The sequence below is a fragment of the Ambystoma mexicanum genome, chromosome 14 (assembly GCF_040938575.1).
Source record: "Ambystoma mexicanum isolate Mex_15411 chromosome 14, UKY_AmexF1_1, whole genome shotgun sequence".
Classification (NCBI taxonomy): Eukaryota; Metazoa; Chordata; class Amphibia; order Caudata; family Ambystomatidae; genus Ambystoma; species Ambystoma mexicanum.
In genome coordinates this window covers 55,083,231-55,098,864 of record NC_090940.1, presented here as the reverse complement: position 1 = coordinate 55,098,864, position 15,634 = coordinate 55,083,231, and the positions used below count along the sequence as shown (strand labels likewise).

At 46.3% G+C, this 15,634-nt stretch overlaps 1 protein-coding gene across 1 annotated transcript; it reads right to left on the bottom strand.

The window, feature by feature from the left end:
* Nucleotides 1-3,906: 3,906 nt before the first annotated feature.
* LOC138527409 (uncharacterized) lies at nt 3,907-14,674 on the bottom strand. Its single transcript, XM_069638510.1, has 2 exons — nt 14,580-14,674; nt 3,907-7,270 (listed from the first exon to the last, which is right to left on the bottom strand). Exon 2 carries the CDS (start codon nt 6,296-6,298, stop codon nt 3,944-3,946), a length of 2,355 nt encoding a protein of 784 aa, XP_069494611.1. The 5' UTR covers nt 6,299-7,270; nt 14,580-14,674; the 3' UTR covers nt 3,907-3,943.
* Nucleotides 14,675-15,634: the final 960 nt, after the last annotated feature.

Below are 15,634 nucleotides of genomic sequence, written 5' to 3'. Positions count from 1 at the left end.
GCTCAACGAAGACAGCCACCGCTCCCCCACCCATGCAACCACCACTCTCTTTACCCCCACCCTACCACTACTCTCTCTAACCCCACCCACCCAACCACCAACCTCTCTACCCCCACCCACCCTACCATCACTCTCTCTAACCCCACCAACCCTACCACCACTCTCTCATCACCCACCTGCCCTACTCCCACCCACTCTCTCTATCCCCACTCCCCTAATCCCACTATCTCTCTACCCCACCCAAGAAGGGGTAAACCGAGAATCACTTGATCACTTTCGTACATTGTATGGGAATACGGAAGGGAAGCGATAGCAGGGACATAAGGGACACACTGGAGGACACAGGCCTGCCACGGATAAGCGCGGCGGAGCGAGATGCCCTAGATGCCCCAATCCCTTTAGAAGAAATGGAAGAGGTGGTAATGCAACTACCCACCAGTAAGACCCAGGGGCTGATGGACTCCCCAGTGAATTTTACAAAATGTATAGAAACGAGGTGCTCCCCCCGAATCCCTGAGAGAAGCGATTATTATCCCGCTCCCCAAACTCAATAAGCCAGGTAAGGACTGCAGATTGTTCAGGCCGTTATAAATGCTAAATCAAGATAGTAAAATGCTTACGGTGGTGTTGGCAAACAGAATGAAACAGATTATTAATAAACTAATGCACCCCGATCAAACAGGATATGTTCCGCATAGGAATATATCCGACAACCTTAGGTGACTCCACCGGGTTATAGAGCACACAAAAGAAGACTCGGGTGAGATTGCAATTGTTTCACTTGATGTAATTAAAGCCTTTGACTCGGTCAAATGGCCCTGGCTGATGTCAGCCCTGACCAGCTATGGTATAGGGCGTGGGTACCTAAAATGGGTTAAAATGCTATATAGCGCACCGCTAGCCAGAATCAAAACGGGAGCGATTATCTCTGAAAGGTGGCAACTGAGTAGGGGTACTAGGCAAAGGTGCCCATGGTCTCCGATGCTATACATCTTAGCACTGGAACCCCTGGCGATATACCTGAGGCAGCAGTACGAGGTAATAGGGATCAGAATAAAAGGGGAGCCGCATTTAGTTTCTCTATATGCAGACAACATGCTGCTGTACATGAGACACCCTGAAGAGAATCTCCAATATATCCTGGAAGTGATGGAGCGGTTTGCGACACTATCCGGAACCCCCAAAAATCATGTATATTCCCATTGGGGAGGTATGTAGGAGTCCCACAAGATCAATTGCCGATCTTACAAATACTGTGAGAGTCAAACACGTTCAGATATCTGGGAATAGACATTTATCACACGGTAGAAGCGGAACACCGGTATAATACTGAGAAAGCAGTAAAAAACATTGACAATAGTATGAGGTTCTGGTCCAAACTCCCCTTAGCAATGATGGGAAGAGGGGCGCTGTTGAAGATGGTAGTATTGCCAAGACTATTGCACTTTTTTGGGAATATTCCATACCTGATACCAAAGATATGCAGAGAATTCCCATGGCATGGGACTAGGAATAGAATAGTCCTTTGGAAGCAGCAGAATACACATGATAAAAGAGGTATAAAACTGCTGAACTATGAGATCTATTACCTAGCTAGCCAACTACAATATGTGACCAAATGGTTATCAGAAGACCCGACCTCAGAATCCAGATTGTTGAGACTAGGGTGTGCCCCGTGCTTCCTGAAAGAAATGGTATGGCTGCCCAAATCAGAGGTGAAAGAGCGCTCAAAGATGTTGGTACTGGGATGGCAGGTATGGCGCAGAGCTTGTCAGGTCATGGAGAACCCGACCCCGTGTTCTCCACAAGTACCATTGGTCGCATTGACGGGAGGGGATGGGCAACTATTGAAGGTGATTAGGAGGCACTGGGAACCGGTGGGAATTGTAACAATGGGAGACATATGGCAAGAAGAAGAGATTAAGGTATTCGGGACGTTGGTGGAGGAAGCAGAGTTACATGAGGGGCAATACATAACATATAACAGAATAGTACGGCGGATCAGAGATACATGGTCGGAAGTAACACTAGAAGAGCAACCTGACGCCGCCATAGAAACGATATATGATATAGTGGAAGGAGGGCACGAGATATCCAGACTATATGAGCTATTGATGTCCAAAGTGGGGAAGGAAGTGGCACAATTGAGATCTGACTGGGAAGAAGAGGCCGGGATTGCCAGGAGTGACAGAATGTGGGAACGGGCCAAAGGTTACCATAAGAAAGTATCTAAGAATGCTAGGCTACAGCAAATACAGCTATACATAACCCACAGGAGCATATATGACACCCCAGAGGATAGCTAAATTTAAAAATGCAGAACGACAAATATGCCCCAAATGCCGGGAGGAAAATGTGGGGATGACACATATGTTTTCGGCATGTCCTGAAATTGGGAAATTCTGGGAAGAAGTAGCCCACCGGCTAGAGGAGAAAGGGATCAAGATAGACGCTGAATTAGTGTGGGCATGCTTGGTAGGGGGATTCCCTAGGCCACGCAAATTAAAACATGTAAGTAAATTAAAGGACTTGGCATACATACTTGCCAAGCGTAGAGTTGCCATGGGATGGAAGGCATGCAACAGACCTAGGATGGAGGTTGTCGGGGGGAAATTCTGCCGGGGTCGGCCGGGCCGTCCGCAGACCTCCAGGCAGGGAGGCCCCAACTCCTCCCGTGTGTATCCCAGATAAGATGAGATAGAGTATGAGACGCACACAAGGAGCAAGGTGACTCTGCTGTTTATTAGACAAAACGGCAGGGATGGGTCAAGGAGCGCACGCGTTCGTCCTGACACACACACAATTGTGGGGCTCGCAGGCCCTTTTTACTGTATTATGACGCGCTACTTGCGTCACTTCAGAAAGTTAACAAAAAACCTATCGCCACTCTTAATTGGATGTTCGAGTGGTAGGGTTAGTATAGCACACATATAGAGAAAGATATTAGTGGATAAGGTGTAGTCAGGTGGTATATCTGGGTTGTCCCTACAATAAGATACATGAAAATTGTTACATGAAGGCTCCTGAGGATTGGCTAAATGTGCTGGCGTCAGTGATAAGAGCCCCAAGTTCTGATTGGTGCACCCGTGAGCTTCCCAGCCTGGGACCACCGTCGTTCCCAGCTCTCGGTGTACCTGTAAGTTGCAACAATGTTTCACTATGGGTACATGCAGACAATGTGAGGACTTATTCATAGCTAGACGGGGTACCGTTCCCACTGTTGCAGATGTCCATTGAGCCTTTCAAGTGTATCTGCCAGTGTCTCGTAGCGAGGGATCCAGACGCCTCTGTTCTCCAGGGTTTGGCATCTCGTCAGGTTCGGCTTGATCACGTGGGGAGGGACCGTGAAAGAGGCATAATTCTGCACAATTAATATTGTTTTTCTACTGTGCGTCTGGTTTAATTTGTCGGTGTGACTTTAACGTTGGTGCGCGGAGTGCGAGATTGCAACATCGTGCCTTTGATGATTTGCTCTTGGAACGTGGGTTTGCAACATTGCGACCTTGGCTGGTTGCTTCGCCAAGCTCATTCTGTAGGATCAGCAACTGACTCTTGTCTTGTTGATGTCCACGGGAGCTCTTGTTTGAGGCCTACTTTGGCCCGGTGCATAAGTTGTTCGTTTGGTGCACAGGTGCTTTAGGTTATAGGAGCATATAATTCCATAATCGGTATTGTCTTTATTATATTTCTCATCGTTGTACCTGATTTCAAAGAGAAGCGTGAGCAAGCTAATAAAAGTTCATGACGCGTCTTGCGTTTCTGCATTCTGAAAGCCTATATAAAAATAATAAAGATGCACGTCCGTGAATATGCCTGTCGCCTACGTCATAGCACTGAGTATATTCTTCGTGTAGGTTGGTGTGGGAATGTCCAGTGTGTATATTTGTACAGATGTGCTTCCCGTTGTCTAGGTCGTCATGGCATCTCTAACGACGTGTAGATTTTAGTCTAGTTGATCCGTGCCGCAGGTGTCGGCATGGCCAGTGCGGGCTGCTGGGCAAGCAGATGGACACATCCGTATGTTCCTGTACCAGGGTACCTGGTCGTCTGGTAAATGGGCAAACTCTTCTCGTGGCGGGTGTTTGGGTCGTGACCCTCTAGGCCAAGCGCGAGAGGTGAAGGACGGGAGCCTGGTTTTCCATTCTCCCACTTCAGTCCCCCCTCTGGTCGACTTGTCGACCACAAACATATCCTTCTCGTTATCTCCTCTTACTCGCCATATCTTGGTTATTCCTCCGAGATGTCCATAGTGGTTTACATGATCTTCAAATGACCAATACATATATTCACAGGTACCCCCAGGAGTACAATATACCCATCTTCCTATGTAGCTCCTGGGGTTTCTTGGGTTCTCGGTCTTTACTGACGGTGGGTCTAGATGGTTGGTAATTATTTGGGTGCGCAGCTTCTCCCTTTCCTGTATAATTACACCTGTATGCTGGCCGTCATCTGCTGGCATCAAGGGGTGCATTCCCACCATTTCCAGCAATTCGTCAGTATTGCGTGCCTTTCGTGCCTTCCAAAATCTAATTATGATCAGGGTAGCTCCAGCCAATATGGTGCAGCCCACTATTATTTTCAGTCCATCTGACAGCCAGGATGGCATCCATGACCATAATAGTGAAAACCAGCTCTCATCCTTGTTCACACCATTGCTTTCATCCGTCATTTTAGAGTGCATTTGGGCTAATTGTGAAACTGCTTCTGTCAGTGTACCATTGTCAGCATCATTGGCAGGTATGAACGTGCAGCATGATTGTCCTATCTTTGCACAAACTCCTCCCTCCATTGCTGTGAGAAGGTCCAATACATATCTGTTCTGTAGTGCTACCATCCTTACAGCTCGCAGCTCTTCTTTTATTGCGTTGAACCCATTTACTGTAGAATTGATGGTCATCATTAGTTCCCATCTAGTTATTTGGAGCCATTTTGCGTTTGCGTAAGCCTGTAATCCCGGGTGTATTATTGAGGAGAAGAACATTGCTGCTCTGCTGAATAGTCTGTGTTCTGGCGGTATTGATGTTAGTGCCGTTTCCGACCTTCCCCATAGGTAATTTCCTGTCAGCGGCTCTCCTTGTCTTTTTCTTCTATTTAGGACAGTGTCATTGCTGTTGGTCCTGTTCCTTTGCTCCTCCTGGAGTGGTGCAGATCTCTTTCTTCTCTTATCCCCCTCATTCATTCTAGGAAATTTCGCCACATCGACGTGCTTCTTAGGTACCACTAGTGATGGTACATTGACGTGTACCATTGTGCACACACCATTCCACAGGGGAGGCAGTGTATGGTATGCCTTTTCTCCACAGGCCCAATAATGATCCATTATTACTGCTGTTCCTGCTCCCCCCTCAGGTAACTCCGTCACACTTGCGCAATTGGTGTTATATCCTACGTCCACCTCTCCTTTATGCTGGTAACATACCTTGGGCGCAGTCAACGGTAGTATCGTTATTGGGTCTTCATCTTCTTCTACCCATGTGAGCATTGGTACATACTTGATCCACGTCGTCCAACATCGGTGATTGTGTGTCTCGATGGTTGAGATAGTTTCTTTTGTTACCATGTTGCTGCCAATCACTCCTATCTCCCAGCTGTTATCCAGATACACCTTTCCCGTTATCGTCAGTAGCGGCCTCTCCCAGCATCCTTGTTTACCCGGAATTTCAGTGGCGTACCAATCACATGGTAGATACTTCAGTGTTACTTTCTGTGTTTCTCCTTTTGCAGGGCCACTTGTTATATATTTGAATGCTTCAGCATGTAAACTGGTCTTGTGATAACTCAAGTAGGTCTTGAGGAAGTTGTTTTCATATGGGTATGAGTCTCGTGTTTTCCATGTCATGTGCACTACAGTTCCTTGAAATCTTCCTTTCGTCTGGAACAGTGCCAAGTATATTATGCACTGTGCTACCTTCTCATTTATTTCTGTAGCAACAAATGTTTGTGACGCACTCATGGCGTATGGTATTAATGAGCAGACGTAGCAGCTATCCTCAGTTGTCTGCTTACCAATGCGGGTCATGTGTTGGTACCATATATTGTTTGTGACGTGTGCTGAATCTCGTACATAATTATCAATACCTTTATTGTCTGAGTATGTGCTGCGTTTATTTTTCTTTGGTGTAATGTTACTACTACCACCTGACGTAACACCTGTTGCAGCAAGGAACGGGGGTATATTAGGTTTGGGTGCAGCAACAAAATTGATAGCACAGCTATACTGCCATACAGAAGCAGCCAAAAATCCGGTGATTATCAAAATCCCTATTATTTTTATTACAATTGCTAATCTCACCGGCATTTTGCTCTTACCTTGCTGCAGTCCTGGCAGCTTATTCTTGCGACGTTAAAGTTGCCCGCCTAAAAATTCTCAGAAATGCTCGTTTTAAATGTTAGTTTTGTTTTCTTTAAGCTCTCCCTATCAAATAGTCATTCAGTGCCCAGGCGAAGAGCTGCTCCCACGCTACTCTAAGTGATTGGTCTCTTAAGACCGGCAAGTATGGGCGGAGGTGGGGCATGTAATATTCTATGGCCAGGAGGAAGGCTGTGTAGTAAACACGTACCCTTCTTCTTTTTAGGTATGTTGGCCTTTTTATTTCGTATACAAATTGGTGTGACAATTCTTCTGGGTAGTTATCGTCTGGGAGTACCATCTACGCCTGGACAGTGGACTTTGTTAGTTATCTTTCTACTTAACAATACAATAATACGCAGTTCCTGTATGTGCGAGAGAGAAAGAGAACATTCACGTGTTTACATGTGTATTTGTGCGACCAAGTTCTTTTAGTTTATGTTACAACTGTCCTGGGGGGGGGATGGCGTAATTATTTTTACTCTTTGAACGTGTGACCATGGGGTGGGCAGTGTAGTGATCACCCCTTTCTTCGTCAGTTATCGTCTCTGGGGTGTCTGGGTAGTGAGAAGGTAAGGGAACAATTGGGTCGTTATCTGTGGTAGAACTTCCTTCCGCTGTCAGGGATGTTGTTGCTGTTGTTCCAATGGACCTGTCGTTGGCGCTGGGGCGGGTCTGCAGTTTGTATATCTTTACATCATGTAGGTGGTTCCAAGCACGCTTATCCTTTAGTTTTACTGCTCTTGTTGATACGTCTTCTACCAGATGTGGACCGGTGAACCTTTTATCGTTCCATCTTCTATTGAAATTGCGAAGTAGCACGTGGTCACCTTTGGCAATTTTGCACAAGTTCTCTTTTTCTAATTCTGTACTGGCGCCTTCTTCTTTATCTCTGGTGGACCCGCCCCGTGTGCGCTCGAGCTGTTGAGACACAAACACAACACTAGTAATCAAAGATGACACATATTGATACATTTCATCACCTAGTATATTCGCTGAACTTTCGTGGTCAGTGAATGCCCTTGACGTTGGCGTTAGAGGAAGGCGCATTTGACGTCCAGTAACCACCTCGTGTGGGGTGAGGTGGTGGTCGGACCCTGGCCTGTTCCTCAGCTCGAACAATGCTAACGGAAGGCAATACAACCAACTTTTCTTTGTTGTTTGTTGTATCTTTGCAATTGCCTCCTTCAATAAGCCATTTAGGCGTTCACATACGCCATTAGCCTGTGGGTGATATGCACATGCAAATTTGTGCTTTATGCTCAGCAGGGCTGTGATATGTTGGAACATTTCGTTTGCGAAATGTGGGCCATTATCTGATCTTAATACTTCGCACACTCCCCACCTGGGGAAGACCTCTCTTACTATGAATTTGGCTGCTCTAAATGCATCTGGGTGTGAACAGGGCCCTGCTTCAATCCACCTAGAAAATGGGCATACTACTACAATCATGTATCTATTACCTTGACATATGTTGATCATATCAACATAGTCAATGTGGAGGTGCCGAAAGGGTCCTTCTGGCCGGGGTATGGTACCTCTTATCACTTTTAGGGTATGACCGGCCGTAAACTGTTGGCATGTGAGACAATTGCTGATAAAATTTGAAACATGAGAATTTAACTCGGGACAGAACCAATCATCTCTAATTCGTGCTGCAATTATTTCCTTGCCTGTATGGGCTGGGTGATGTAATTGGCTCAGGGCGGTATTTAAAAGTGCCAATGGTATTACAACTTTCCCAGTACCACTCTGGCGCCATAGTGCGTCGGTTGGTGACATTGTACATCCTCTTTTTACCCATATTTCCTTTTCGGCCATTGGTGCTGCTGCTTGTAATTCCATAATCTGTGTGGCTGGGAGATGGGTATACCCTTCTCTTATTAACATCTCCCTAGCCATTCCCCTCCCTCTCCCTCTCTGTGAGTCTGTGGGGTCCCATATCTCACCAAAGTATGCAGCATATTTCGCATGTGCGTCTGCTGCTGCATTCCCTTTTGAGACATGGTCTTCACCATTGGTGTGTGCGGTGCATTTTACTAGGGCTAGCTCTTGGGGGTCGTTTATTACTTCAATTAATTCAGCCAACAAGAGGGCATGTTGCACTGGAGTGCCGTCAGCTCTCCTAAACCCTCTTCTCCTCCATTTTGTTAGCCCTGAGTGGACAGTGGATGTAACATATGCACTGTCGGAATATATTGTTACACGTTTGTTAAAACTTTCTTTCAATGCCAATATTAGTGCAACTAGTTCAGCGGCTTGAGCAGAGTAATGCTGTGGTAACTGTACACATTTCATAGCCACACACACCGGAGCCTCCATCATTTTTACCACTGCTGCCCCAGTTCTCCTTATCCCATCTCCTTGATCAATAGTTGATGACCCATCAATAAACAAAAGCTCACCTCCCTCTAGTGCATTCTCTTCAACTTTTCTAGTACATGAATACATTTCATTTAGTTGGGTGCAGTCGTGGGCGTAATCTCCCTCCTCAATTATTTCTGCTAGGAATCTTGCAGGGTTAACAGTGCTACATCTAACAATCGCTAGTTCAGCCCTAGACAAAATGATCTCATAACCTGATGCCCTTTGTGTCGTTAGTGTGGACTTGGGTTTATTCAATATTGCAAATAATGCATGTTCCACAAACAGTGTAGTTGGACACCCCATGGTTATTGCTGATGCCTTTTCTACTGCAAAAGCAGCTGCAGCGAGGCCTTGTTCGCAAGGGAAGTGGCCTAACATCACGGGATCTAAGTGACCGCTATAAAATGCTACTGGTTTATAGCCCATGCTTGTTTTTTGGGCCAATACTGCTTTCATTACTGCTGAGTCGCAATGTGAAAATATAAAAAATCGTCGCTCATAGTCTGGGGATGCCAGTACTGGAGCTGTTGATATCGCGTCCTTCAATTCGTCAAATGCCTCCCTCCTTTCCATAGTCCACCCCAACCTTTTCTCCCCTTTATTTGCTTCCTTCAACCCCTCAAGCAGGGGTCCTATGTATGAGCTGTAATCAAACACCCATGCTCTACAGTAATTGCATAGCCCCAAAAATTGCTGCAGTTCTCTCACAGTCTGTGGCATGGGAGTGCTTGATATGGCCTGTGCTCTTTGTGGTGCAATATTTCTTCCATATTGGGATATCAGTTGGCCAATGTACAGTACCTGTTCCTGACAGTATTGTATTTTTTCCATGTCTACTTTATACCCTTTTTCAGCCAATATAGTCAACATTTTTAAAGAGTCCTCTCTGCATTTACTTTCATTTGTACTGCAAAATATTATGTCATCCACATATTGTAACACTGTGCTTTCCACCTCAACGTTACCCAAATCCATCTGTATAACTCTATTGAAAATTGAGGGTGATTCACAATACCCTTGTGGTAACCTGGTATGTTTCCATTTAGTATTTCGGTAAGTGAAACTTGTTAGATCTTGTGAGTCGGGGTGTAGTGGTATTGAGAAAAAAGCATTTTTAAGATCTATTACTGTAAATCGTGATGCCTCTGCTGGAATGCCACACAATATTGTGGCCGGGTTTGCTGTTACTGGATATTCTGCTTCCACTATGTTGTTCAAGGGCCTTAGGTCCTGTATGAGGCGCCAAGACCCCCCTTTAGCCTTGCGCACTGGGTACACAGCCGTGTTACATGGTGATTCTGAGGGGACCAATATGCCATTGTTTATAAGGGCCGTTATAGTTTCATATATGACCTCATATGCCTCTTTTGACAATGGGTACTGTTTTACTCTTGGTAGTATTGCACCTTTTTTCAATTTTATCCGTACACCCCCTATGCTTTTAATGCATCCTACGTCATAAACTCTCCCTTCTACTATCCTCGCCTGTTCTCTTTACAGCCTCCCTTTCTTCTCCCGTTAGTGAACCCCGTAATTTTAATAATATCTGTGCAGCTACCCACTCATCATGTCCTATCTCTACAATCTGTTCTTCTCCAATCCTCCCCTCCCCCACTATCTTCCTGTGAGCCACATATGGTGGAGGGCTGTAAGCCGGGTTCGAGTATCCTTCAGCCGCCCTTAACTGTCCTTCCATTTCTCCTAGTTCTCTTAAAGGGTACAACCCTTCTCTCTCAGTTTTCACTCCCGGTGTTATGGGTATCTCGTTGCTCGGTTCCTTTTTTATGTCTTCTAAAGTGTCAATCTTTTCTCTTCCCTCTCCTTCATTTTCCGCATTCTTTTTCCTTTCACACCCCTTTTCCCCATCCGTTCCCTCCTTCATAATCTCCTTTACTTCCGGTGTTTCTCCCACAGAGAACATTCCATTTGGTCCTGGTCGGGATCCCTGGAACATCCTCCATAAGTTAAACACCTCCATATGGCTCGCCAACTTCTTCCCCTTGTATGTATTATGCAGATGGTTTAGCAATGAATGTTGGGCATATGGATCGAAACTACCATTAGGCGGCCATGGTGTTAACATTTTGTTATCCGTCCCCTGGGTCCACTCTATGCTGTACTTAATTAATTTCTCCCTATGGGGTGGCAGTGTTGTGCATATGTGTTGTAGTGGGGTAGTGAGGGTGTTCCCCCACCCTCCTGACCCTTTCCCAAATGACATAGTTGTGCCCTACTTGTTACTCCTCCCTTCGTCATCAGTTTACAATTTACAACCTTATATTGTTTACCTGGCCCCGTAAGTGTGGGGACTTACGACAATCCTTTACAAAGTATGCAATAATAATAAAAAAAAACAAGAAATAATAAAACACAAATATATATATATATGTATAATTTTGTATTGTATATTCCTTCCCCTACGGCCCCCTGCGGCCGAAGCGCACGCAGCCCCCTGTGGCTGCGTACCCCTTACGACGATCTTATACAGTCGTCCTTATTCCTCGTTCTCCTCCCCCTTTTACATTTGCCGTGGCTGGCGTTCTCCGTGCTCAGCCACGCCCCTCTCCCCTTCTCCTCTTCCAATCCACTCGTTTATTGTTTATCTTCTTATCCGCTCCCTCATCATTTTTCTCTTCCCCACCACTTTCAAAACTCAATGTTCCTTGTGCTCGTGATATCCTATAAAATCCCTACTGGTGACGTCACCGATGTCTCTACGCTACTAGTACAGTCTCATTATTAGTTTCAAAATACACTTGCAATTTATCCCCGCTAACCCTACAGCTGTCTTCCTGTCTCTCCTGGAACAAGGTAATCTCATCAATAATATAATTGGACTGCACACACTGCGTCGCCTCGCGTGTGATACGCCCCTCAACAGGAGGGCTTAACCAGCCAATTATCTTCCGTATTTGGCAACTATGCAACTAGCTACCCCCTACAGGGAAACGTCATCTACCTATCGAGTTTCTTGCTCGAACAATAGGAAACCTCATCTACCTATCGAGTTTCTTGCTCGAACAATAGGAAACCTCATCTACCTATCGAGTTTCTTGCTCGATCAATAGGAAACCTCATCTACCTATCGAGTTTCTTGCTCGAACAATAGGGAACCTCATCTACTCATTGATCAATAAATGCCAAATCGTAGGAAACCACACACGCCCACCCCTACACGTTAGTCGCGATTTAGGCCAATCAGTGTCTACGAGCGACCACACGTGATGTTTCGTGCTCCGCCCCCCTCTTTCACGTCACTGCTCTCGCACTCTTTTCACTCCCTTTCATTCCATTGCCAACACTATATTGTCAACCCTTCGCCGCGCACCTGTGCAACACCTCCCTCCTCCCTTATTTAATTCCTCCCCCCTCCCTCACAATTTCGCATTGCTCGTTGTGTGTGCCATGCTCACCAAGTTCTCTCGATGCAGGGCCGCTCGACTGCGTGCACCCCTCCAAGCGGCTCGCCACCTCCCCTCGTCTGGACCACGTCTGGACACTCGCCAACCGCGGGCGGGATACTTCTCAACCGGCTCCCGAGGGCCAATATCCGGATTGCGCTGTCCGGTCTTCTCGCAGCTCCGCGATGGTCCTGTAGTCCTCAGAAGGGGGCAACGGCAGAGGGGGCCGCGCCGCCGGGCCTCCTCGCAACGGGAGTGCCTGGAAAAAGTAAAAATAAAAGTCGATCTTAAACAGATCTCAGCAGTGCCTCCAACTTGTCGGGGGGAAATTCTGCCGGGGTCGGCCGGGCCGTCCGCAGACCTCCAGGCAGGGAGGCCCCAACTCCTCCCGTGTGTATCCCAGATAAGATGAGATAGAGTATGAGACGCACACAAGGAGCAAGGTGACTCTGCTGTTTATTAGACAAAACGGCAGGGATGGGTCAAGGAGCGCACGCGTTCGTCCTGACACACACACAATTGTGGGGCTCGCAGGCCCTTTTTACTGTATTATGACGCGCTACTTGCGTCACTTCAGAAAGTTAACAAAAAACCTATCGCCACTCTTAATTGGATGTTCGAGTGGTAGGGTTAGTATAGCACACATATAGAGAAAGATATTAGTGGATAAGGTGTAGTCAGGTGGTATATCTGGGTTGTCCCTACAATAAGATACATGAAAATTGTTACATGAAGGCTCCTGAGGATTGGCTAAATGTGCTGGCGTCAGTGATAAGAGCCCCAAGTTCTGATTGGTGCACCCGTGAGCTTCCCAGCCTGGGACCACCGTCGTTCCCAGCTCTCGGTGTACCTGTAAGTTGCAACAATGTTTCACTATGGGTACATGCAGACAATGTGAGGACTTATTCATAGCTAGACGGGGTACCGTTCCCACTGTTGCAGATGTCCATTGAGCCTTTCAAGTGTATCTGCCAGTGTCTCGTAGCGAGGGATCCAGACGCCTCTGTTCTCCAGGGTTTGGCATCTCGTCAGGTTCGGCTTGATCACGTGGGGAGGGACCGTGAAAGAGGCATAATTCTGCACAATTAATATTGTTTTTCTACTGTGCGTCTGGTTTAATTTGTCGGTGTGACTTTAACGTTGGTGCGCGGAGTGCGAGATTGCAACATCGTGCCTTTGATGATTTGCTCTTGGAACGTGGGTTTGCAACATTGCGACCTTGGCTGGTTGCTTCGCCAAGCTCATTCTGTAGGATCAGCAACTGACTCTTGTCTTGTTGATGTCCACGGGAGCTCTTGTTTGAGGCCTACTTTGGCCCGGTGCATAAGTTGTTCGTTTGGTGCACAGGTGCTTTAGGTTATAGGAGCATATAATTCCATAATCGGTATTGTCTTTATTATATTTCTCATCGTTGTACCTGATTTCAAAGAGAAGCGTGAGCAAGCTAATAAAAGTTCATGACGCGTCTTGCGTTTCTGCATTCTGAAAGCCTATATAAAAATAATAAAGATGCACGTCCGTGAATATGCCTGTCGCCTACGTCATAGCACTGAGTATATTCTTCGTGTAGGTTGGTGTGGGAATGTCCAGTGTGTATATTTGTACAGATGTGCTTCCCGTTGTCTAGGTCGTCATGGCATCTCTAACGACGTGTAGATTTTAGTCTAGTTGATCCGTGCCGCAGGTGTCGGCATGGCCAGTGCGGGCTGCTGGGCAAGCAGATGGACACATCCGTATGTTCCTGTACCAGGGTACCTGGTCGTCTGGTAAATGGGCAAACTCTTCTCGTGGCGGGTGTTTGGGTCGTGACCCTCTAGGCCAAGCGCGAGAGGTGAAGGACGGGAGCCTGGTTTTCCATTCTCCCACTTCAAGGTCTGGTGGAGAGACCTCCAGAAATGGACTGAAGCTGAAACAGCAGTATGGCAGGAAGCGGGTAACAGAGGAGGAGAGGAAGAGGCAGAAACCCTGAAAGCCTGGAGATATTTAGTGGCTACACTGAATGGGCCCACCCAGGTCTGGTCGAGCGACCAGGACTCTGATGAGGACATGGGAAAAGAAACCCCTTTGGAAGAACAAGATGTGGAAGGCGAAGTGAAGTAGGCTCGAAGGGGGGGGTGAGATAGGGTAAGCAGTAGACATTGAAGGATATACACAATTTCTGAAACGTCAAGACGTACTGCAAGGTTTGATTGTATGTTGTCTGATTATGATAAAACCAATAAAATAGTTTAAAAAAAAAATACATAACATCACTGGCTTGTAGCAAACAGTCCTAGTCTACCGGGCTGAACGCACATTTTCCCTTGCTGGCAGAGTGTTAAACCCCAGCTATCAATTTCCCTTTCATGAATGGGCGAGGAAGGGCAGCCATTCAGGGACTTCGAGCAAACACTCAAAATAATGTCACATGGACATGGTAAAGGCGGTGTCTTCTGAGACATGCCTTTGCAATATGAGCTTACCTTGGGTGAATTTGGATGTCTCGTGTTTGGCCTCTCAGTCCAGTGACTACTATTCTGATTGCTTCATGCTGCCAACCTTCTCCAATCCAGTTTTGTTTGCTGCAAGGGTCAAACCATATTAACATAACACCGGCAGGTTGTAAAGAGCCCCAGTATAGCAAACTGTCTACATTGGCCGAACATAGTCTTCCCTGGATGGGTACAGCTCGTTCGCGTCACTCATTGTGAGAGTCTCTGCCCCGTAGCAAAAAAAATCAAAAGCTGCCACACATTAATAAATGCGCAGTGAGTGAACATAGCTTAAAGTGAAATATGCACATTTAGTTCAATTGACCTTTGCCCTTAGAACAGGGGAGTTGCAACCTGCAGCTCTCTACATGTGTTGGACTAGGACTGTTAGGATTTGTAGTCCACCACATTTCGAGAGCCAAAGGTTGCAGGCCACTGCCTTAGAAGACAGTGCACAAGACAAATGAGCAAGCACCTTTCAAAACAAAAGTGTCAAGCTGGAAATAATCAGAGGGAGGAGAATTTTCAATAACTATACTGGCAAAGTATAAAAGGTGCCCACCTTTTAAACCTCACAATTTAAATATGTGTGTTGAGGGTAAAAACAATGCAGTCCCTTTTCCTGAATTTAGCAGAACATCTCAACATTACAAGAACATGCAGCTATATCACACAGGGTCTTTTGTTAAGAGTGGACGTAGAGGCTGAATTTTGACTTTTAACTTACTTCCCAGCATGCACTATTTGCTCAATAATTAGTTCACTTTGGCCATTCAGGTTCTTTGGACTTCAATGCCCAAACATGCACCATTTTCTCAGAAATTAGATCTCTCCTTTGAGTGTGAGACCTTGGGCTAGAATGCATCACTTGGTAAGGGGCCACCGAACCACACTATGCTTGTAGGAAACAACCAGAGATGGACTGGGAACCCAGAGTGTGCCTTTATTTTCCAAGTCCTGACTGGAAAGCTGTAAGATGCAACAGGCACTAAGCAAGCCTTCCGATTTGCCTGTGTTACATTAATGCAACCATGACCCAATGTGTG

Bases quoted from the DNA above. Each gene is read 5' to 3' on its own strand.
- LOC138527409 (XM_069638510.1), bottom strand. From the start codon at position 6,298: ATGCCGGTGAGATTAGCAATTGTAATAAAAATAATAGGGATTTTGATA.